Here is a 23602-nt window from a genome sequence, read left to right as displayed (position 1 = left end):
ACATAACACTGCCAGCGTTCTCCTCTGGACTTGCCAGAGATGTTGTTCCCTCACACCTTCTCACTGATGAGCTAGTATTCCTTGAAGAGGCCTTCTCTGCCCTCTCTTGGCCACTACAGGACACTGCTGAGCAGAAGCTGCCATGCCGTGAGATCTGGAACTTCTGAGCAGCCTGCAGGATCCGGCAGGAGGGTTGCCCGTGGGAGCAGGACTGTGTCTGGATCCGAGCCTCAGACTGACTGGACATGGCGATTGCACACGAGTCCTCGCTCATGGACCGGCCCAGGCCCCCACGTTTCCACGGGAACCACTCACAGCCCACCGTCTGTGAGTCTGCAAGGGTGGCGGCCTCTCCACTCCTCCCTCGACAGGCCTCTCTCCTGCTGGGATCCCTCTCCGCTCTCCTAATGGATTTGATACAGGGAGAGGCCGGCACGGTGGTGGCCTTTGACCCTTTACAAGGTCTGTTATTCTGAGGCTTGAAGTTGATATTATAGCAGGTCACAGAGTTGTTCCTGCTCTCCAAGATCCCATGATACCTTTCCACCATAGAGCCTGTTGGGGGATTGTACCAGTGTGGTGGACCAGGTCTGGGCAGTAACAGAGCTCTATCATGATGAGTCACTGTCTGTGCTGTGGCCTGATCCTCACCATGTCTATGTTGTTCATACCAGGAGCCTGTGTTCCGCAAGGCCCTCTCCACATCCTGTAGTCTCTCCTCCAGTTGCTGCCTAACCTCCTGACACTTGAGCCAGGCTACGTTCCACACCCGCATGCCTCTGGAGCCCCTCAGAGCACACGCCTGGGCCTTCACCTCCTGGAAGCGATCTGGGGAGAACTGAACAAAGCTCTCCTGGTACATCTGGAGTGTAGAGATATCATCCGTCTCTGGGTGTCTGCCAACCTGCTCCTGGCCCAGGTATTGTCTGCAGTCTTTGGCCAGTTCAGTAGCCTGGAAGAAAGAGGCAGAATACCTATTAAAAAACCTGAAAGAAGCATTGAGAGGCGATAGTCATTCAAGCTTCATTACTTTTTCCTATATTCCTACAACATGTCAACATCAATATGATATGCTATATATGAGATGTAAACAGCAATTGTGGAAAAACCCATCCCACCAACCTGTTCACAGAAGCTGCACACAGAAACCATAGTCTCCAGCTCACTGGAGCACCTCTCTGCCCGTGAGAGGGAGTCAGCCAGGCCAGACTTGAAAGTGCACACCATGGTCCTGAACACCTCAGTCTCAGGGTATGAAGATGGGCCCTGGATCTTCTCTGCCTCTGTCACCAGAACCATAGCCTGGTGCTTCTGCTCCTAAAAGATAGTAAGATAGTAAAAATGACTTTCATGGGCACTTCCATTCCTCCTTGTCCAAGTAGATTCCAATGAAACAAGTATGAAACAGTGTCAACCCTTTGCCGTGGTGTGGTGGAGAGAGAATGAATGGAGAAAGTTGGACTTACATTGGCTTCAGAAAGGAATGCTCTGAAACTCTGGAGAGTATGTGCAACCTTTTCTTTGGAGTCATCCACCGATTCTGCCTCCAGCAACCGCCGTTCCCCTTCGGCATCAAACCATTGCCTGATCTACATGAGGAGGAGGATTATAAAAATGTTATACCCCCAAAACATGGGGTAGTCATATAGTCAGTTAGTTATCATCATGCAATCGTTCTTACAAAAACAGCCCCTGGATGAACCTTACATAACGGGTATACATTATGTATATGAGGAGCCTCTGAATGTACCTTAGAGAAGTGGCCCTCCATTTCTCTGAGTTGAAGTAGGTATTCAAGGTGCTCCAGGGACATGTTGGATCTTTGCACCAGCATATGGGCTTGCTCTTCTACATGGTTGTACATACTGGTCACAGAGTCTACAGCATCACTGTACAGAGAGGTCAGAGGTCAAGGGAATAATACATTGATAATAATTTTGTGAAGGAGCCTCTCAATTGGCACAGCCATACTAAACAGTGACAGGTAGTGGTCTCCCGAGTGGCGCAGCGGTCTAAGGCACTGCATCTCAGTGCAAGAGGTGTCACTATGGGACTCCCAATCACGGCCGGATGTGATACAGCCTGGATTTTAACCAGGGACTGCCCTGGTTCAAATCCAGGCTGTATCACATCCGGCCGTGATTGGGAGTCCCATAGGGCGGCACAAAATTGGCCCAGCGTCGTCCGAGTTTGGCCGGGGTAGGCCGTCATTGTAAATAAGAATTCGTTCTTAACTGACTTGTCCAGTTAAATAAAGGTTCAATAAATAAAAAATATAAAAGTATACCTGTAATCCTCACAGTGAGAGTATCTGAGGTCACTCTCCCTCCTCAGCCTGGACAGCATGGCTCCGCCCTCCCTTTGCAGAGCGACCAACCGGCTGTCCTCCAGAACATCCTTCATCAGCGTTCTCTGTTCTAGAATACACCTCTGTACATCCTGCCACACATGGAGAGATGGGTTTCCAATCCAACATATTTTCAGTAATATAGTGTCGTCAAAGTCCAGGTTAAATTCATTACCTGCACTTTGTCAATCTTACGACCTCCCTCTAGTTTTCTGATGGCCTTCAGTAGCAAACCTGAAGCCTCCTGGAGATCTGACATGAAGGGATGAAGTTTCTGAAAGACAAATGTACTGTTCATCAGACATCAAAGCAAAACAACAAACAAGAGTTCTCTAGTGTCTGTCTACTGCTCTAACTGTCCCACATGATGGAGTTGCAGCCAGTCCGGGTGGCTGTAGGGCAGGTGTCACGCCCTGGCCTTAGTTATCTTTGTTTTTCTTTATTATTTTAGTTAGGTCAGGGTGTGACATGGGGGATGTTTGTGTGTTTTTGTCTCGTCTAGGGTGTTTGTATTGTCTAGGGGGTGTTTGTAGAGTTCATGGGGTTGTGTTCAGTGTAGGTGTTTATGTAAGTCTATGGTTGCCTAGATTGGTTCTCAATTAGAGACAGCTGTCTATCGTTGTCTCTGATTGGGAGCCATATTTAGGCAGCCATAGTCATTAGGTAGGTTGTGGGTAATTGTCTATGTCTAAGTTGCCTGTGTCTGCACTTTTGTTTATCATAGCTTCACGTTCGTCGGTTTATTGTTTTGTCTAGTTTGTATTAGTGTTCGTTTCGTCTTCTTCTAATAAAGAGAAGAATGTATTTATATCACGCTGCGCCTTGGTCCTCTCTTTCACAATACGATGATCGTGACAGCAGGGTGTCCTCTAAGGGTCTACCTGATGGAGTTGCAGCCAGTCCGGGTGGCTGTAGGGCAGGGTGTCCTCTAGGGGTCTACCTGATGGAGCTGCAGCCAGTCCTGGTGGCTGTAGGGCAGGGTGTCCTCTAGGGGCCTACCTGATGGAGCTGCAGCCAGTCAGGGTGGCTGTAGGGCAGGCTGTCCTCTAGGGGTCTACCTGATGGAGCTGCAGCCAGTCCGGGTGGCTGTAGGGCAGGCTGTCCTCTAGGGGTCTACCTGATGGACCTGCAGCCAGTCCTGGTGGCTGTAGGGCAGGGTGTCCTCTAGGGGTCTACCTGATGGAGCTGCAGCCAGTCAGGGTGGCTGTAGGGCAGGGTGTCCTCTAGGGGTCTACCTGATGGAGCTGCAGCCAGTCCTGGTGGCTGTAGGGCAGGGTGTCCTCTAGGGACCTACCTGCTGGAGCTGCAGCCAGTCAGGGTGGCTGTAGGGCAGGGTGTCCTCTAGGGGTCTACCTGATGGAGCTGCAGCCAGTCAGGGTGGCTGTAGGGCAGGGTGTCCTCTAGGGGTCTACCTGATGGAGCTGCAGCCAGTCCTGGTGACTGTAGGGCAGGGTGTCCTCTAGGGGGCTACCTGATGGAGCTGCAGCCAGTCCTGGTGACTGTAGTGCAGGGTGTCCTCTAGGGGGCTACCTGATGGAGCTGCAGCCAGTCCTGGTGAATGTAGGACAGGGTGTCCTCTAGGGGTCTACCTGATGGCGCTGCAGCTAGTCCTGGTGGCTCTAGGGCAGGGTGTCCTCTAGGGGCCTACCTGATGGAGCTGCAGCCAGTCCTGGTGAATGTAGGACAGGGTGTCCTCTAGGGGTCTACCTGATGGAGCTACAGCCAGTCCTGGTGGCTATAGGGCAGGGTGCCCTCTAGGGGCCTACCTGATGGAGCTGCAGCCAGTCCTGGTGAACGTAGGACAGGGTGTCCTCTAGGGGCCTACCTGATGGAGCTGCAGCCAGTCCTGGTGGCTGTAGGGCAGGGTGCCCTCTAGGGGCCTACCTGATGGAGCTGCAGCCAGTCCTGGTGAATGTAGGACAGGGTGTCCTCTAGGGGTCTACCTGATGGAGCTACAGCCAGTCCTGGTGGCTCTAGGGCAGGGTGTCCTCTAGGGGCCTACCTGATGGAGCTGCAGCCAGTCCTGGTGAATGTAGGACAGGGTGTCCTCTAGGGGTCTACCTGATGGAGCTGCAGCCAGTCCTGGTGGCTATAGGGCAGGGTGCCCTCTAGGGGCCTACCTGATGGAGCTGCAGCCAGTCCTGGTGAACGTAGGACAGGGTGTCCTCTAGGGGCCTACCTGATGGAGCTGCAGCCAGTCCTGGTGGCTGTAGGGCAGGGTGCCCTCTAGGGGCCTACCTGATGGAGCTGCAGCCAGTCCTGGTGAACGTAGGACAGGGTGTCCTCTAGGGGTCTACCTGATGGAGCTGCAGTCAGTCCTGGTGGCTGTAGGGCAGGGTGTCCTCTAGGGGCCTACCTGATGGAGCTGCAGCCAGTCCTGGTGGCTGTAGAGCAGGGTGCCCTCTAGGCCGTAGGTCAACTGGCTCCCCTCCACCAGCTTGTGCAACGCCTTCAGTGATGTCACTACATCAATCTGTCAGTGACAGTCAGTGACATCAGACAGCAATTCTCCCAGAATAAATACAGTAACTGTTCATGAAATGATAAGCCTGATGGAAATCATTAGAGGAAACCCTTGGTTCAGATCTGACCTGTTGTCCAGGATGTTTCTCTGGGCGATGGCAGCTCTCTTTCTCCACCAGGATAAGAACACTGTGTACTGCATGGGGAATCTGCTCCTGTAACATTCTCAAAATATGAGACCTCACAGCAATAAATAGTTATCAGTAAATGCATTAGCCTATACCTGCAGCAGTGGAGGCTGCTGAAGGGAGGATGGCTCATAATAATGGGTGGAACAGAGGGAATGGAATGGCATTTGATACCATTCCACCTATTCTGCTCCAGCCATCACCACGAGCCTGTCCTCCCCAATTAAGTTGCCACCAACCTCCTGTGACCTGCAGGTAAAGCTGAGCACAAGTCAGGGGAATGAAGAAAATAATAAACAGAGGGAAAAGTTTAGTTGAGTTCAGTATAATTTTTAGCAAGTTGCTATCCTCTTGATGTGATTTTGTGTAATGCAGATCCCAATATGACCAGGAAGATGTCAAGTCTTTCTTACCTGAAGCATCAGCAAGGCCTTATTGAACTGTGATGGAGGTAGATTCTGCCGAGCATCAATAACTAGTGTCAGTCCAAGTTCTCTCAGTTCTCTCCTAGAAAATATGAAGATGAAAACAATGAATTATTTTTATTTAATATTTTCTTTAACCTTTTTTTAACCAGGTAAAACCCATTGAGGTTAAAAACCTCTGTAGCCTGAACCACAATGCACAATGCATATATACCTGATTACAGAGTGGAGGTAGAGCAGCAGTTTGCAGAGTTCTAGACTAGACACTGAAGGAGATCTCCATCCTTCCTGGTCTCCGTACACCTCAACCACCAACCGACCTGTCCTGTCTCTGCCACCTAAATATGGGAGAGGGGAACATGAGGATCTTTCACTGAACAGAGATGTCATCCACCTCTGTCTCTAAGGCAAACCATGTAAGGGGGTTTCCATACCAGTAAGACATGCTATTCCCATCTGGAGGGGGTGAGTGCTGGGTTCCGCTGAGTCTGGTGCCTGGACCTTAGACCTGGAAACAGCATAGTGACCCGGAGGCTGCTGGGTTGTCTCAGGGAGAGGGGCCGGTGTAGGGGTCTGTTGTCCGTTTCTAACAGGCATAGAGGGTTGGCGAGCCTGGGAGACATCTTTAGAGAGGAAGGATGATACAGAGGGATGTAATAAATCAAATCAAATGTTATTTGTCACATGTGCCGAATACAACAGGTGTAGACGTTACAGTGAAATGCTTACTTACAAGCCCTTAACCAACAATGCAGTTGTAAGAAAAATAAGTGTTCAGTAAAAAATAGATAAGGCAAAAATAATTGCGGTAATATGTACATATAGGTAGAGTTAAAGTGACTATGCATAGATAATAAACAGAGAGTAGCAGCAGCGTAAAAGAGGGGGTGGGGGGGACCATGCAAATAGTCTGGGTAGCCATTCGATTAGCTGTTCAGGAGTCTTTTGACTTGGGGGTAGAAGCTGTTCAGAAGTCTTTTGGACCTAGACTTGGTGCTCCGATACCGCTTGCCATGCGGTAGCAGAGAAAACAGTCTATGACTAGGGTGGCTGGAGTCTTTGACAATTTGTCGGGCCTTCCTCTGACACCACCTGGTATAGAGGTCCTGGATGGCAGGAAGCTTGGCCCCAGTGATGTACTGGGCCGTACGTACTACCCTCTGCAGTCGGAGGTTGAGCAGTTGCCATACCAGGCAGTGATGCAACCAGTCAGGATGCTCTCGATGGTGCAGCTGTAGAACATTTTAAGGATCTGAGGACCCATGCCAAATCTTTTCAGTATCCTGAGGGGAAATAGGCTTTGTCATGTCCTCGTCACGACTGTCTTGGTGTGTTTGGACCATGATAGTTTGTTGGTGATGTGGACACCAAGGAACTTGAATCTCTCAACCTGCTCCACTACAGCCCCGTCGATGAGAATGGGGGCGTGCTCTTTCCTCCTTTTCTTATAGTCCACAATCATCTCTTTTGTCTTGATCACGTTGAGGGAGAGGTTGTTACCCTGGCACCACACGGCCAGGTCTCTGACCTCCTCCCTATAGGCTGTCTCATTGTGGTCGGTGATCAGGCCTACCACTGTTGTGTCGTCGGCAAACTTAATGATGGTGTTGGAGTCGTGCCTGGCCATGCAGTCATGGGTGAAAACGGAGTACAGGAGGGGACTGAGCATGCACCCCTGAGGGGCCCCCGTGTTGAGGATCAGCAGGGGAGAGGTTACCTACTCTTACCACCTGGCCCGTCAGGAAGTCCAGGATCCAGTTGCAGAGGGAGGTGTTGAGTCCCACGGTTCTTAGCTAAGTGATTAGCTTTGAGGGCACTATAGTGTTGAACGCTAAGCTGTAGTCAATGAATAGCATTCTCACATAGGGCAGTGTTGAGTGCAATAAAGATTGCATCATCTGTGGATCTGTTGGGGCGGTATACAAATTGGAGTGGGTTTTGTGTTTCTGGGATAATGGTGTTGATGTGAGCCATGACGAGACTTTCAAAGCACTTCGTGGCTACAGATGTGAGTGCTAAAGGTTGAAAATGTCAGTGAAGACACTTGCCAGTTGGTCAGCGGAAGCTCAGAGTATACGTCCTGGTAATCCGTCTGGCCCCGCAGCCTTGTGAATGTTGACCTGTTTATTAAAGGTCTTACTCACATCAGCTACGGAGAGCGGGATCACACAGTCGTCCGGAACAACTGATGCTCTCATGCATGCTTCAGTGTTGCTTGCCTCGAAGCGAGCATAGAAGTAATTTAGCTCGGCTGGTAGGCTCGTGTCAATTGGCAGCTCGCGGCTGTGCTTCCCTTTGTAGTCTGTAATAGTTTGCAAGCCCTGTCACATCCGACGAGCGTTGGAGCTGGTGTAGTACATTTCAATCTTAGTCCTGTATTAACACTTTGCCTGTTTGATGGTTCATCTGCGGGCGTAGAGGGATTTCTTATAATCGTCCGGGTTAGAGTCCCGCTCCTTGAAAGCGGCAGCACTACCCTTTAACTCAGAGCGGATGTTGCCTGTAATCCATGGCTTCTGGTTGGGGTAGGTATGGTCACTGTGGGGACAATGTCATCGATGCACTTATTGATGAAGCCAGTGACTGATGTGGTATACTCCTCAATGCCATTGGAAGAATCCTGTAACGTATTCCAGTCTGTGCTAGAAAAACAGTCCTGAAGTTTAGCATCTGCGTCATCTGACCTCTTCTTTATTGACCGAGTCACTGGTGCTTCTTGCTTTAGTTTTTGCTTGTAAGCATGAAGCAGGAGGATACAATTTGGTCAGATTTGCCAAATGGAGGGCGAGGGAGAGCTTTGTACGCGTCTCTGTTTGTGGAGTAAAGGTGGTCCAGAGTTAATTTCCCTCTGGTTGCACATTTAACATGCTGGTAGAAATGAGGTAAAAATGGATTTAAGTTTCCCTGCATTAAAGTCTGAGGCCACTAGGAGCGCCACGTCTGGATGAGCGTTTTCCTGTTTGCTTATGGCCTTATACAGCTCATTGAGTGTGGACTTAGTGCCAGCATCGGTTTGTGGTGGTAAATAGACAGCTACGAAAAATATAGATGAAAACTCTCTTGGTAAATAGTGTGGTCTACAGCTTGTCATGAGATACTCTACCTCAGGCGAGCAAAGCCTCGAGACTTCCTTAGTATTAGATTTCATGCACCAGCTGTTGTTTACAAATATACACAGGCCGCCACAACCTTGTCTTAAGGGAGGCAGCTGGTCTATCTTGCCGATGCTGCATAAACCCCGCCAGCTGTACTTTATCCATGTCGTCGTTCAGCCACGACTCGGTGAAACAAAAGATATTACAGTTTTTAATGTCCCGTTGGTAGGATATTTGTGATCGTAGCGCATCTGTTTTGCTATCCAATGATTATACATTGGCTCATAGGACTGATGGTAGAGGCAAATTACCCACTCGCCGTATGATCCTTACAAGCTTACCGATCGCTGCCCATCTGTAAATAGCCCATCCTACCAACTGCCTACCTCATCACCATATTTGTTTTTGTTTTCTGCTCTTTTGCTCACCAGTATTTCTACTTGTACATCCTCATCTGCACAGATATCACGCCAGTGTAAATTGCTAAATTGAAATTACTTTGCCACTATTGGGCTATTTATTGCCTTACCTCCTTACTTCATTTGCACACACTGTATACAGATTTTTCTATTGTGTTATTTGTTTGTTTATCCCATGTGTAACTCTGTGTTGTTTTTGTCACACTGCTTTGCTTTATCTTGGCCAGGTCGCAGTTGTAAATGAGAACTTGTTCTCAACTGGCCTACCTCGTTAAATAAAGGTGAAATAAAAATACAATTAAAAAAACAAGGCTCCCCGACCTACGTTCCCGATATCTTCGTCTCTTTCTCCTGCGAATGATGGAGATGTGGGCCTTGTCGGGTGTCTGAAGTAAATCCTTCGCGTCCGAATCGTTAAAACTTCTTCGGGATCGGTGTCCATTCCACGGGACGGTTGAGCTAACATAGGCTAATGTGATTAGCATGAGGTTGTAAGTAACAAGAACATTTACATAGACATATCTGATATTGGCAGAAAGCTTAAATTCTTGTTAATCTAACTGCACTGTCCAATTTACAGTAGCTATTACAGTGAAAGAATACCATGCTATTGTTTGAGGAGAATGCACAATTTTGAACATGAAAAGTTATTAATAAACAAATTAGGCACATTAGGGCAGTCTTGATACAACATTTTTAACAGAAATGCAAGGGTTCATTGGATCAGTCTAAAACTTTGCACATACACTGCTTCCATCTAGTGGCCAAAATCTAAATTGCACCTGGGCTGGAATAATACATTGTGGCCTTTCTTTCTGTATACTTCTGGCCCTTCTTTGGACACTCTGTTAACTAACCTCCAGACGAGCTTCAATGCCATACAACTCTCCTTCTGTGGCCTCCAACTGCTCTTAAATGTAAGTAAAACTAAATGCATGCTCTTCGCTGCCCACACCTGCCCGCCCGACCAGCATCACTACTCTGGGCGGTTCTGACTTAGAATTTGTGGACATCTACAAATACCTAGGTGTCTGGTTAGACGGTAAACTCTCCTTCCAGACTCATATTAAGCATCTCCAATCCAAAATTAAATCTAGAATCGGCTTCCTATTTCGCAACAAAGCATCCTTCACTCATGCTGCCAAACATACCCTCGTAAAACTGACCATCCTACCGATCCTTGACTTCAGCGATGTCATTTATAAAATAGCCTCCAACACTCTACTCAGCAAATTGGATGCAGTCTATCACAGTGCCATCCGTTTTGTCACCAAAGCCCCATATACCACCCACCACTGCGTCCTGTATGCTCTCGTTGGCTGGCCCTCGCTTCATATTCGTTGCCAAACCCACTGGCTACAGGTCATCTATAAGTCTTTGCTAGGTAAAGCCCTGCCTTATCTCAGCTCACTGGTCACCATAGCAGCACCCACTCGTAGCACGCGCTCCAGTAGGTATATTTCACTGGTCACCCCCAAAGTCAATTCCTCCTTTGGCTGCCTTTGCTTCTAGTTCTATGCTGCCAATGACTGGAACGAACTGCAAAAAATCACTGAAGCTGGAGACTCATATCTCCCTCACTAGCTTTAAACACCAGCTGTCAGAGCAGCTCACAGATCACTGCACCTGTACATAGCCCATCTGTAAATAGCCAATCCAACTACCTCATCCCCATACTGTTATTTATTTTATTTATTTATTTTGCTCCTTTGCACCCCGGTATCTCTACTAGCACATTCATCTTCTGCACATCTATCACTCCAGTGTTTAACTTCTATATTGTAATTATTTTGCCACTATGGCCTATTTATTGCCTTACCTCCCTTATCCTACCTCATTTGCACACACTGTATATATACTTTTTCTATTGTATTGTTGATTGTATGTTTGTTTATTCCATGTGTAACTCTGTTGTTGTTTGTGTCGCACAGCTTTGCTTTGTCTAAGCCAGGTCGCAGTTGTAAATGAGAACTTGTTCTCAGCTAGCCGAACTGGTTAAATAAAGGTAAAATACATTTTTTTTAAATAAATTCTCTTGCATTTCAAAGATGATTGTAACAAAATAAATTCAAAAGAACGCTTGTTTTTTTCTTTGTATTATCTTTTACCAGATCTATTGTGTTATATTCTCCTACATTCCTTTCACATTTCCACAAACTTCAAAGTATTTCCTTTCAAATTATACCAAGAATATGCGTATCCCTGCTTCAGGGCCTGAACTACAGGGAGTTAGATTTGAGTATGTCATTTTAGGCGAAAATTGAAAAAAGGGGCGGATCCTTAAGAGGTTTTAAAGAAAAAATCTTCATCCAGTACGAGGTGAGTAATTGCTGTCCTGATTTCCAGAAGCTCTTTTCAGTCATAAGAGACGGTAGCAGAAACATTGTGTACAAAATAAGTTACAAATAACGCGAAAAAACACACACAATAGCACTTAAGAGCCCGTAAAACGGCAGCCATCCTCCGGGGCCATTTATTTTTTAAACAATTGTGTTTAAAAAAATCCCCTTTATATATTACAGAATAAGAAACATATTTCATGCTGTAGATCTCTTACCTTTGGGCAGTCTCCGCCTGTTCATCTTTGGGGAAACCAGTCCAAAAGCTGTGGCGTTTTTACATTGCACTACATGTAAGCTGGGAATCTTCTCTGCAGACGAGACAATATCCCTCCTAATTTTTCTTCCTTGTATCACTACTTCACACTTCTCTGATGTGTCCACAACAGTGGTCGACAGAGAAGAGGGACATCTCCCATCGTTCTCTATAGTGTCACTCAGGCCTTGTAAAATTCCACTGGATATAGTGTAACTTTCTCCAGACTCCCTACAGGTAACAGTGCTAACAGGGGGAATCTGGTCATGATGTCCTGGGTCTGGATGGCAGCACTGCTGGGAGACACCAGGACATAGTTCTTTACCCTCTAGTCCCAGCCTCCCCTCACATGGACTAGCCTCCTCCAGAACCGCCAGTGTATTCAGTGTATTGTCTCTCTCAAAGGTAACAGGGTTCTGCAGTGCTGAATGGTAAGACTCCCTGTACCGGCACCTGAGCTCCTGTGCTTTGGACACCTGGCCCATTCTCCTCCTCATGCAAGGGGTGCAGGGGGGCTCCTCGGAGGACCGGATGGTCCGGCCGCAGTGTAAGGGTTCCCTGAGGGGCTGGTTGGGGGCCAGGGCTTGGGCCAAGGACAGAGGCAGAGCTGGAGCCAGAGGGACACCAGGCCTGTTAAGTGGAACAGGCCTAGACATGAGCGCTCTGGGGTGTTTGTGACTGTGAGCCCCACTGAGGAGCAATGCTTCTTTCTTGTTAGTGAACTCCACCAAGTCCACGTATTCCCCCTCAACCTCAGAGGTGTTGTTGCTGCGGCTGTCCCATGTGTTGGGAGACACCCAGCCTATGGGCTTAGCCATAGGCCCATCCTGATCCACCTTAACCAGCCGGGAGCAATTACTGTCCACCAGACGCAGCGACACCGCAATGCCATGTTTAGCAGGAGAGATCCTAGTCTCCACAGAGTACGCAGGTGCAGGGTGAGGCAGGACCAATGAGGGCCCGGGCCCTGCCACTACCTCCTGTTGAACAGCAGCCGGAGAAAGAGATGATGAGGCCATAGTTCTGGGTTTATCCACAAACTCAGGGAGAGTCACCTGCGCCCATGGCACCTTCACCATGCCCTGGTCTGTGGAGAGGACACAGTGGCTAAGTGGAGTACCGTGGCGGCCTTGGTTGATCTCCCCTAGCCAGTCCTCAGAGAAGATGCAGGGGTAGGAGGTCTCAGGGATGGGTGTCTCCTCCACCTCCACCACCTGACCCTGTCCGTCCTCCAGCAGGCTCCGGACCACGATGCGGGCGGCCTGCTCAGAGAAGGGAGCAACCTGCAAGTAGAAGTCCCCTGGGCACAGAAATAGGGGGTTGATCGGGGCAAGCTGGATCACCACTTTCTCATGCAGACACAGAGGCCAGCCCTCACAGCAGAACACCACATCAGAGTACTGGGCCTGACGGGAGAAAATGACAGACATTTCTTTACCATTTAATTTGTCTTTACAATTAGCAGTACAAGACAGAGAGGAGTTGAAGGCAGTTGCAAACTTTGTAATTGAGCTAACTTTGTTTTGCATAGGTGGTCGTTATTTGAGCCTGTAGGTGTGTATGGTAAACTGTTACAGTATGTATTTTTTTGTATAGCTGTGCATCTGTGTTGATGAGTATAGCTCTGAGGTTGTTGACTCACACAGGCAGCCTGCTGAACACTCTCAAGGATGTGTTTGGCCGGGATGAGGAAGTCCAGTAGACACTGGAGGGCGTCTCCACGGAAACGTTCCTCTATTACCTGGAAGAGCTGGCTCAGGACGGTGGGGGCTGTGGCCTCGAAGGGGGGAAAGAGGGCTGAGAGAGTGTTCTGGATGGACCCGTCCAGAGACTCAGTGTTCTATTAACATAAGAGACAGCACAAACAAAGGTCAGCACAAACAAACAAATTTAAATATTCAACAACAACAAAGAAAATGACCAAGAAAAGATAAAGATAAAGATTAGATACAGGCAGGAGTATTCCACATTTTGTTGTGTTACAGCCTGAATTCAAAATGGATTAAATTTAAAAAAAAATCTAACCCATCTACACACAATACACCATAATGACAAAGTGGAAACCTGTTTTCATACAATTTTGCAATGTCTCATTTAGTATTCACACCTCTGGGTCAATACTTTGTAGACGCACCTTTGGCAGTGATTAAAGCTGCGAGTCTCTTTCCACACCTGGATTGTGAAACATTTGCCCATTATTCTTTTCAAAAATCTTCAAGCTCTGTCAAATGGGTTGTAGACCATTTTCAGGTCTTGCCATAGATTTTCCAGTAGATTTAAGTTAAAACTGTAACTCGGCCACTCAGGAACATTCACTGTCTTCTTGGTAAGCAACTCCAGTGTCAATTTGGCATTGTGTTTTAGGTTATTGTCATGCTGAAATGTGAATTCATCTGCCAGTGTCTGGTGGAAAGCAGACTGAACCAGCTTTTCCTCTAGGATTTTGCCTGTAATTAGCTCCATTCTGTTTCTTTTTTATCCTGAAAACTCCCCATTCCTTAATGATTACAAGCATACCCATAACATGATGCAGTCACCACTATGCTTGAAAATATGGAGAGTGGTACACAGTAATGTGTTGTATTGGATTTACCCCAAACATAGCACTTTATATTATGGACAAAAATATAATTGCTTTGCCACATTTTTTTCAGTATTCCTTTAGTGCCTTGTTGCAGACAGGATGCATGTTTTGGAATATTAAATTCTGTACAGGCTTTTCACTATGTCAATTAGGTTAGTATTGTGGAGTAACTACAATGTTGTTGATCCATCCTCAGTTTTCTCATATCACAGCCATTAAACTCTGTTTTAACTGTTTTGAAGTCACTATTGGCCTCATGGTGAAATCCCTGAGTGGTTTTCTTACTCTCTGGCAACTGAGTTAGGAAGGACGCCTGTATATTTGATGTAACTGGGTGCATTGATACACCATCCAAAGTGTAATTAATAACTTCACCATGCTCAAAGGGATTTGTCAGCTTTTTTTTTTTACACATCTACCAATAGGTGCCATTCTTTGCTAGGCGTTGTAAAACCTCCCTAGTCTTTGTGGTTGAATCTGTGTTTGTAATTCTCTGCTCAACTGAGGGACCTTTAGATAATTGTATGTGTGGTGTACAGAAATCAGGTAGTCATTCAAAAATCCTGTTAAACACTATTATTGCACACAGAGCGAGTTCATGCAATTTATTATGTGACTTGTTAAGCACATTTTTACTTGTGAACTCATTTAGGCTTGCCATAACATATAGTTTGAATACTTATAGACTCAACACATTTCAGCTTTTCATTTTTTATTAATTTGTAAAAATGTGTAAAAACATAATTCCACTTTGACATTATGGGGTATTGTGTGTAGGTCAGTGACAAATCATCTCAATTTAATCAATTTTAAATTCAGGCTGTAACACAACAAAATGTGGAAAAAGTCAAGGGGTGTGAATACTTTCTGAAGGCTACGGTGTCATATATCGCTGATTTGAACATCCAAAAGCAGCACTGCATCCCTTAAGGTCATAAAATACACAGTCACCATTGTCTGCTATCCTCTGATCCTGGCATCCTTCAGTATTGTTCCAATAAGATGTCAGACCCCACCTTTTTTCCCCTTCATACAGCACAATCCAATAACCGTTCACCAGAGACAGATGTTGACAACACGAGGGCAAAGTTGCTGTGGATGTCAGGGTGGCTACAGTATCACGGGAGACATTGAGCAGCATAAGAATCATATAGATGATGTCATAAGGTGAATGCACCAATTTGTAAGTCGCTCTGGATAAGAGCGTCTGCTAAATGACTTAAATGTAAATGTAAATATAGGCAGATACCAATTATCCATAAACAGACTGGGGGTCTCTGCTAGAGAAGAGGCCTGGTTTATGGTTTCACATTCTCTCTGATCTCATCAGAGTGGCCCATCACCCATTTTAGGCCCTGCTTAATTTAGCTTTGTGAAGGCCATGTGTCGGCTGTGGGAGGTAAATGTACATGTGCGTGTTTCTCATCTCAATAGATAGCCTCTGTAGGAGAAAACATTGTTATGTGGTTTCTGGTGCAATGTGGTTACAATGCCTTGCCAAGTTACATAGTCTGGTTTCAATATAATTGCAGGGATATAATGACTAGCAAATGCTACTAGACACCACCCTCTTGATTGTTCAATTATATTTCAACAAAGAGTAGGCATTTCAATAAATATGCAAAATGTAATGAAGCGATTTTATCAACAATAGGCTACATCTGTTTCCTCAATGGGAAAATATGTTGCCTACCTGCATCTCTGTTCAGTTTGTTTTGAATAGAGAAATACCACTGTGATCATTCCACAGATCACGCCACATAACTCAATGTATCCCAGCTGTGGTGTGGAGGTGGAGAGAGGGTCTGGGCGTATCAGGATGTGACCAGATCGATCCCCTCAGACCTCACCTGGCTAACTAGACTACTTCCCGTCCAGCTCTCAGTTAAAACATCTGCTAGTCTATGGTGGTCAGGAGAAAAACCTACCCTTTCACTAACCTCTGCACCCAGTAACCCAATCTGCACTCTGACTGCTCGATTTGTACACTTTTATGTAACAGTCTGACTAGGGTTGCAAAGGCAGGACATATTACTGGAAACTTTCGAAGTTAACCTGTAAACTACCAGAATTTTGGTATCTTTCAAGGATTTTATGTAATCGATCACAAAACATCTAGTCAACCTTTTTTTACAGGTGTCTGTAATTATCTTTGGCCCTCTGTGTGGCCTTATCACATGTAAAATATATGAACTAACTAATTACGATGATTTAAAAAATGTAACTGACAAAACTGTAAAATATTATCCTAAATATCAACTTAGTGAATACCGTTGGTGTTTAATATGAGGGTTTTAGCATGAAATACTCTTTATATATTTTTGTTACACACCTTTATTTATTTTACTATGTCAGTATGTATTTGTTGTCAATGTTTTGGCATCAAACTGGTGGCAGTTTTGAAAAAAGTCAATAGTTGGAAGAGAACCATATGGTCTTTCTACTAGAAACTCATGGACAAAATGGACACAGGTATAAAAATGTAATACTACTGTATATATTAGTACTTAAAAAAAAAAATATTCAAGTATAAATGACCAAAGTTGCGATAGATTGCAATAGATTTTCTGTTAAATACCGAAATTACTGAAGATGTTCCAGTAACTTTGGTAAAGTACCATTAGCTTTGCAACCCTAAGTCTGACACCAGATACTAGACCTCCTCTAAAAGCCTCTCCCAAGTCTCTGGAAAGGCTCTTGGATTCTAAGGACCAGTTCCGCATATAACATGGACACTCCCTCTTGATCTCTCCAAAGACAACGGTCATTACACTTCTCGCATGACTGGGCCACAGCTCAGAGCCTCAGACACACACCCTTTGGGTACACATCAACGAGCCAACAGTGGTGGGCTCATGATTATTTACAATAGATTATGTACTTTAGCTGGGAAACACTTGGGATTTTCATCTTATGAATGTTGGATCATTGTCTTGGAAAAGCTCTGTTGCCCCTGAAGAAGATAGAAAAACCTGCTACATGGTCAAGGGAGTTTCTATGAAAGATGTGTTTTGTTCTTCATAGTCTGAATTTTCATACCGTTGAAGTCGTAAGTTTACATACACTTTGGTTGGAGTCATTAAAACTCCTTTTTCAACCACTCCACAAATTTCTTGTTAAAACAAACTATAGTTTTGGCAAGTCGGTTAAGACATCTACTGTGTGCATGTCACAAGTCATTTTTCCAACAATTGTTTACAGACATATTATTTAACTTATAATTCACTGCATCACAATTCCAGTGGGTCAGAAGTTTACATAAGTTGACTGTGCCTTTAAACAGCTTGGAAAATTCCAGAAAATTATATCACGGCTTTAGAAGCTTCTGATATACTAATTGACATAATTCGAGTACCTGTGGATGTATTTCAAGGCCTACTTTCAAACGCAGTGCCTCTTTGCTTGACATCTTGGGAAAATCAAAAGAAATCAGCCAAGACCTCAGAAAAAAAATTGAAGACCTCCACAAGTCTGGTTCATCCTTGAGAGCAATTTCCAAACGTCTGAAGGTACCACGTTCATCTGTACAAACAATAGTACGCAAGTATAAACACCATGGGACCACGCAGCCGTCATACCGCTCAGGAAGGAGACGCGTTCTGTCTCCTAGAGATGAACGTAATTTGGTGAGAAAAGTGCAAATTAATCCCAGAACAACAGGAAAGGACCTTATGAAAATGCTGGAGGAAACAGGTACAAAAGTGTCTATATCCACAGTAAAACGATATTGACATAACCTGAAAGGCCGCTCAGCAAGGAAGAAGCCACTGCTCCAAAATCGGCATAAAAAAGCCAGACTACGGTTTGCAACTGCACATGGGGACTTAGATTGTACTTTTTGGAGACATGTCCTCTGGTCTAATGAGACAAAAATAGAACTGTTTGGCCATAATGACCATCGTTATGTTTGGAGGAAAAAGGGGGAGGCTTGCAAGCTGAAGAACACCATCCCAACCGTGAAGCACGGGGGTGGCAGCATCATGTTGTGGGGGTGCTTTGCTGCAGGAGGGACTGGTGCACTTCACAAAATAGATGGCACCATGAGGGAGGAAAATTATGTGGATATATTGAAGCAACATCTCAAGACATCAGTCAGGAAGTTAATGCTTGATCACAAATGGGTCTTCCAAATGGACAATGACCCCAAGCATACCTTTAAAGTTGTGGCAAAATGGCTTAAGGACAACAAAGTCAAGATATTGGAGTGGCCATCACAAAGCCCTGACCTCATTCCCATAAAAAATGTTTGGACAGAACTGAAAAAGCGTGTGCGAGCAAGGAAGCCTACAAACCTGACTCAGTTGCACCAGCTCTGTCAGGAGGAATGGGCCAAAATTCACCCAACTTATTGTGGGAAGCTTGTGGAAGGCTACCTGAAATGTTTGACCCAAGTTAAACAATTTAAAGGCAATGTTACCAAATACTAAATAAGTGTATGTAAACTTCTGACCCACTGGGAATGTGATGAAAGAAATAAAAGCTGAAATAAATTATTCCTTCTACTATTATTCTGACATTTCTGTACGGCACTTTGTGACATCAGCTGATGTATGAAGGGCTTTATAAATAAATGTGATTGATTGATTGATCCTAACTGACCTGACAGGGAATTTTTACTATGATTAAATGTCAGGAAATGTGAAAAACTGAATTTAAATGTATTTGGCTCAGGTGCATGTAAACTTCTGACTTCAACTGTATGAGATGCAGGGCCTGATGTTGGGTTAATAGAAAACCAGGTCTGGGGCTGACCTGACCTGAAAACATTTTTCCAGCACCTTTACGGGCCTCTGAATAAAGCCCCTGTGTTATGTCATACTATGGTTGAATGAGTTGATCTCCACACTTAAAATAGCACTGCAGGGCAGGTTACTTATCAAGGCATGATAACAAGCCCTAAGGAAAGCATGACAGGTCATTTATTCGTCGTTTGAAATGAAAAAAAGAGAAGAGCAGCCGAGGGTCTGCAATGTGGGAAAGTGGCGTTAGCAGGACTAGCACTGCCATGATTCATGGTTACTGTTATGTCTGAGCAACAAGAGAACACCCTGAGGGTGTAAACAGCAAGCCTGCCTAACGGTCTACTGCTGAGTGCTGACATTCTGCTGAGGTAGGTCTAACACTGGGCACTAAATAAATACAATCCCATCTCTAAAATAAATGGCTCATTTCAGATTGCAGTTCATTGCATTAGGATAGGATAGAGGTAGAGTACATTCTTATATTTCAGAGTTGAACATTTCTCTTCACTAAACAGCCAATCCAAACAACTACTTCTAAGCCAGTGGCCAAGACGCCTTTTAAGTATCCTAAAGTATTTCAGTATGAATTATCTTGTATACAAAATGTCTCTGTAATACGCCCATGGATAATGTTATTTGGCAGAGCATCTGAGCAATTTCTGACACAAATTTAACTTCAGATAGGCAAAAGCTCAATTTCCTGTGTTTACGTCAGTTTTTATTTTTAACGTTCAACAAATTGGGTGGAGATAATGTTTAGACTCTCCTAGACCAGACTATCTTTGTGATGTCTGAGGGGCAGCTTTCTGTTGGCCATCAGGAGATAACACTGGTAAGCCACCCACAGGATGACTGTCCAAACAACACACATCATTCTCAGTGGTCCCCCAGGACAGGCAGGCACAGTTTACCAAACTAGCCTATTACAGTAAAATCTAAGAGATCACAAATATCTAAAAGGAATGGCAAACTGGACATCCTTTTCCAGCTGGACCAATAGAGGGTTGTTGTAGCATCCAATCCTGTGAATCTTTGGGATCCTTTTTTTCACATGTTTCTATTGAACATTTTATTAGGTGTGTTAGTTCTGTGTGACAGCTTTGGTTAGCCTTAATTATATTTTGATCTGGCATCCACTAAACAACAAACACATACTGACTTTTTAGGAATGCCCCAAAATGGAGATTAGGACAAAAGTGTGTATTGTTTAGTTGGGGTGAGCTGTCTGTCAGTAACTAACCAAGATGCTATGAGTCTGTTCAGTTGGGAACCTTAGTCCCTACCATGCATCCAAAGGATGAGATTTCAACATCAAGCCACAGTACACTCTTAGAAAAAAAGGTGCTATCTAGAACCTAAAGCGGTTCTTTGGCTTTCCCCATAGGACAACCATTTGAAGAACCCTTTTGGGTTCCATGTAAAACCCTTTCCACAGAAGGTTCTACATGGAAACCAAAAGAGTTGTACCTGGAACCAAAAAGGGTTCTATCTGGAACCAAAAACTCACTGAGCACACAATGGTTGAATCAATGTTGTTTCCACGTCATTTCAATAAAATTACATTTAACCAATGTGGAATAGACGTTGAATTGAATCTGTGCCCAGTGGGAAGGGTTCTCCTACGAGGACAGCCGAATAACCCTTTTGGAACCCTGTTTTCTAAGAGTGTAGTGGTATTTAGAAGGCAACTCCTTCAATAAAATATGTGAATAATTAAGAAAAGCACAGTGTTAGTCATTATACAGTCCCAGTGATAGTGAGCATCTTACAGAGATGGCAAACAATGCAAACTAACACAGCCAACTGTGAAGATAAACCCAGCAAGTTTCCTCCTTTGTAACCTCAATCAACTGTTGTTTTTGGGGGCTTTGTGCCCAGATTTAGACTACTTACTGTAAATGTACTGGTGTGGTGTTGCAGAAATGAGAGTCATATCTGTGATCTAAATAAATCAATGTCACTGTAACATTGTTTTAATTTACAGGCCAGTTAATAGAAGGGTCTCACTGTCGTATCACTACAGATACTTAATCAGGATCTGTCTAGGTTTAGTCCCTTTTGGGTTCCATAAATGGTTGCTAATGCTAATTAAACTGTTCAGGTAAATGTCCATAAATGAATTTTTTGACATTGGCTCTTTAAAAACTGTGCTTGTGTCCATAATCATGGAACTAAACTGATAAGCAAGCTATGTACAGTGAGTATACAAAACATTAAGAACACCTGCTCTTTACATGACATAGACTTTCCAGGTGAATCCAGGTGAAAGCTATAAATCCTTATTGATGGCACTTGTTAAATCCACTTCAATCAGTGTAGATGAAGGGGAGGAGACAGGTTAAAGATGGATTTTAAGCCTTGAGACCATTGAGACATGGATTGTGTATGTGTACCATTCAGAGGGTGAATGGGCAAGACAAAATATTTCAGTTCCTGTGAACAGGGTATGCTATTAGGTGCCAGGTGCACCGGTTTGTATCAAGAACTGCAACACTGCTGCTTTTTCCCCGCTCAACAGTTTCCCGTGTGTATCAAGAATGGTCCACCACCCAAAGGACATCCTGCCAACTTGACACAACTGTGGGAAGCATTGGCATCAACATGGGCCAGCATCTCTGTGGAACGCTTTTGACACCTTGTAGAGTCCATGCCCTGACTGAGGCTGTTCTGACGATAAAATGAGGTTGGGGTGCAACTCAATATTAGGAAGGTAATTCCTAATGTTTGGTATGCCCAGTGTAATTAATCAGAGGGCAGAATTGAAAGATAACCTCTCCTTGATAACACCTGAACAAAGTCATGATACATGTTCCCTGAAGTAAATGGACCGGGGGCCCACAAAATGCTGAGGGCAAATATCCTGCATTACACAGCAGAATTTACAGACAGGCATTCAATTACATACCAGTAGATCTATTCTGAGAGAATATCTCAACATCTTGACTCACCACCTCAGAACGTGCTAACGCCCTCCATGAGAACATGCCAAATTACAGTGAGAGAAAATAAACACAGGCCTAATCTGTGTGGATCTACTGTCAACCATCACTGAGCCACTGAGAAGCAGACGTTATATTTAGTTGTTTCACAAGCTCTGCAAATGGAGCATTTATTGCATGAAAATACTAATTATGATGCCTTGTCTAGCAGAATGGCTTGAAGTTGGTGGCAGACCAGTAGTCTGGCATTAGTAGTGAGCTTAAAAACATTTAATTAAAAGCGGGGGATCAGTTTCATCATCTTTACTCATCCTCCTACCTGTAATTATGTCACAGCTGAACATAGTTTTATTCAAACTGGCAGTTTTCCCTCCCCCGCATGATCACAGAGATGACAAGTACATAGAGAGCCTGAATTTTATGGTGTTCCATGAGTGACCTCAATGTTTAAGAACTTACTGAGGTAACCAGGCAAGACAGTACATCATTTTTTATGCTAACGAAATAACTCTTGTTTTCAGGTTGTGATTCAATGGAAACATACCAGTATGATGGTCACTTCAGTTCCTAAGTCTACCTCTCCAATGTACTCTCACCCTGAGCTATAAAGAATATAAACATATAGCCATCCCCTCTCCAGAGCCTGAGTAGCACTTGAAACAGCAAAACATTAATTCAGTTATATTTTCCCAAAGGGATCCTTTGTGCAATTCTATGTGCTGGACTCTAAGAGGAGACGCAGGGCAACAGATTCAGTGAGTGTTATGTGAAATCACTGGGAAATTGCGAATGCACAGTAACCTGAAACCCTCACCTTGAGTCAAAGCATTTTGCTGTGTAGCTAGACATTAGACATTTTAGTCATTTGAAGCATGTCCATTTAAAAAAGATATATTTTAAATGATTTCCAATATGATGAAAATCCTATCAAAACAGAAAATTCAAAAACTACACACATATGAAATTGAATGAAATACAGTCAAATTAAGCCATGTTGAGCAGCAGTTACAGTACCATGTTTCCTACAGTGTGTTGGTTATCCAGTTAAGCAGGGATGTACAGAGTCCAGTCAAGAGGATAATCCTTAGACAGATGGGTCTCACAAAGTGACAAACTGACCACAGTATTCTCCAATGTAACCACATGGTCTCTCATTGCTTAGTGAAGAGGACAATACTTATAGAAACAGGAAAACTTAAATAAATAAAAAAAATAAAAAATAATCTTGGAGCTCCCGAGTTTTCTTCTGCTGCTGCTAATAACTCTCCCTGTCTGCTTTCTCTCTTCTGGTGTTATGTTTGTCTGCCCACAGTTTGAGAGGGAGCAGCATGACACAAGCAACTCATGCAGGCATGTAAGAGCAAGGGAGAGAGAGAAAGAGAGAGAGGGAGTTAGAGGGGAGGGGAGAAGATTTCCCTCTCAGAAGGAAATCCCTTCAAGATTCTTTCTTACTTTTCTTTGGGGTTACTCTCAACTTCCGTCTCACCTCTCCCTCCCTCCCTCTTTCTTTATCGCTCCCCATCCCCTTCTCTCTTCCTCGTTCTCTCTCACACATGCACCTTTCCCACTTTTCCATTCCTTTGGCTTCCATTCCACATTCATGTCCTCTTTTGTCCTGCAAATGAACTAAATATGCTTGTTATTATGGCACTGTGAGCAGAGAGAATGTGAAGATGGTGGATATAGATACAGAGAATTTCATTCAGGAGGACTAGCTGTGGTTTCTTCAATATCGGTAATTCCATTCTGACCAGATAACTTGACCTCACATTTGTATTTGTATTTTATTAGGGATCCCCATTATC

The 23602-nt window shown here is 44.6% G+C and overlaps 1 protein-coding gene across 4 annotated transcripts in view; it reads right to left on the bottom strand.

Moving 5' to 3' along the window:
* The window catches only part of LOC139542564 (pleckstrin homology domain-containing family G member 4B-like), a 28708-nt gene extending 5601 nt beyond the window's left edge, over nucleotides 1-23107 (bottom strand). For all 4 annotated transcript variants that reach the window (XM_071348148.1, XM_071348149.1, XM_071348150.1 and 1 more), the window contains exons 1-14: nucleotides 22812-23107; nucleotides 13175-13372; nucleotides 11495-12938; nucleotides 5858-6046; nucleotides 5638-5761; nucleotides 5412-5505; nucleotides 4939-5025; nucleotides 4704-4820; nucleotides 2523-2621; nucleotides 2288-2439; nucleotides 1751-1889; nucleotides 1467-1589; nucleotides 1123-1317; nucleotides 3-952 (exon numbers count right to left, since the gene is read on the bottom strand). In XM_071348148.1, the coding sequence (XP_071204249.1) occupies nucleotides 3-952; nucleotides 1123-1317; nucleotides 1467-1589; nucleotides 1751-1889; nucleotides 2288-2439; nucleotides 2523-2621; nucleotides 4704-4820; nucleotides 4939-5025; nucleotides 5412-5505; nucleotides 5638-5761; nucleotides 5858-6046; nucleotides 11495-12938; nucleotides 13175-13372; nucleotides 22812-22814 (3914 nt within the window). In that variant the 5' untranslated portion in view covers nucleotides 22815-23107. The remainder of the gene's footprint in view (nucleotides 1-2; nucleotides 953-1122; nucleotides 1318-1466; nucleotides 1590-1750; nucleotides 1890-2287; nucleotides 2440-2522; nucleotides 2622-4703; nucleotides 4821-4938; nucleotides 5026-5411; nucleotides 5506-5637; nucleotides 5762-5857; nucleotides 6047-11494; nucleotides 12939-13174; nucleotides 13373-22811) is intronic.
* Nucleotides 23108-23602: the final 495 nt, after the last annotated feature.

This window comes from Salvelinus alpinus, chromosome 17, assembly GCF_045679555.1.
Source record: "Salvelinus alpinus chromosome 17, SLU_Salpinus.1, whole genome shotgun sequence".
Lineage (NCBI taxonomy): Eukaryota > Metazoa > Chordata > Actinopteri > Salmoniformes > Salmonidae > Salvelinus > Salvelinus alpinus.
Note: the sequence above shows the minus strand (reverse complement) of the source record. Positions and strands in the feature narration are given on the sequence as shown.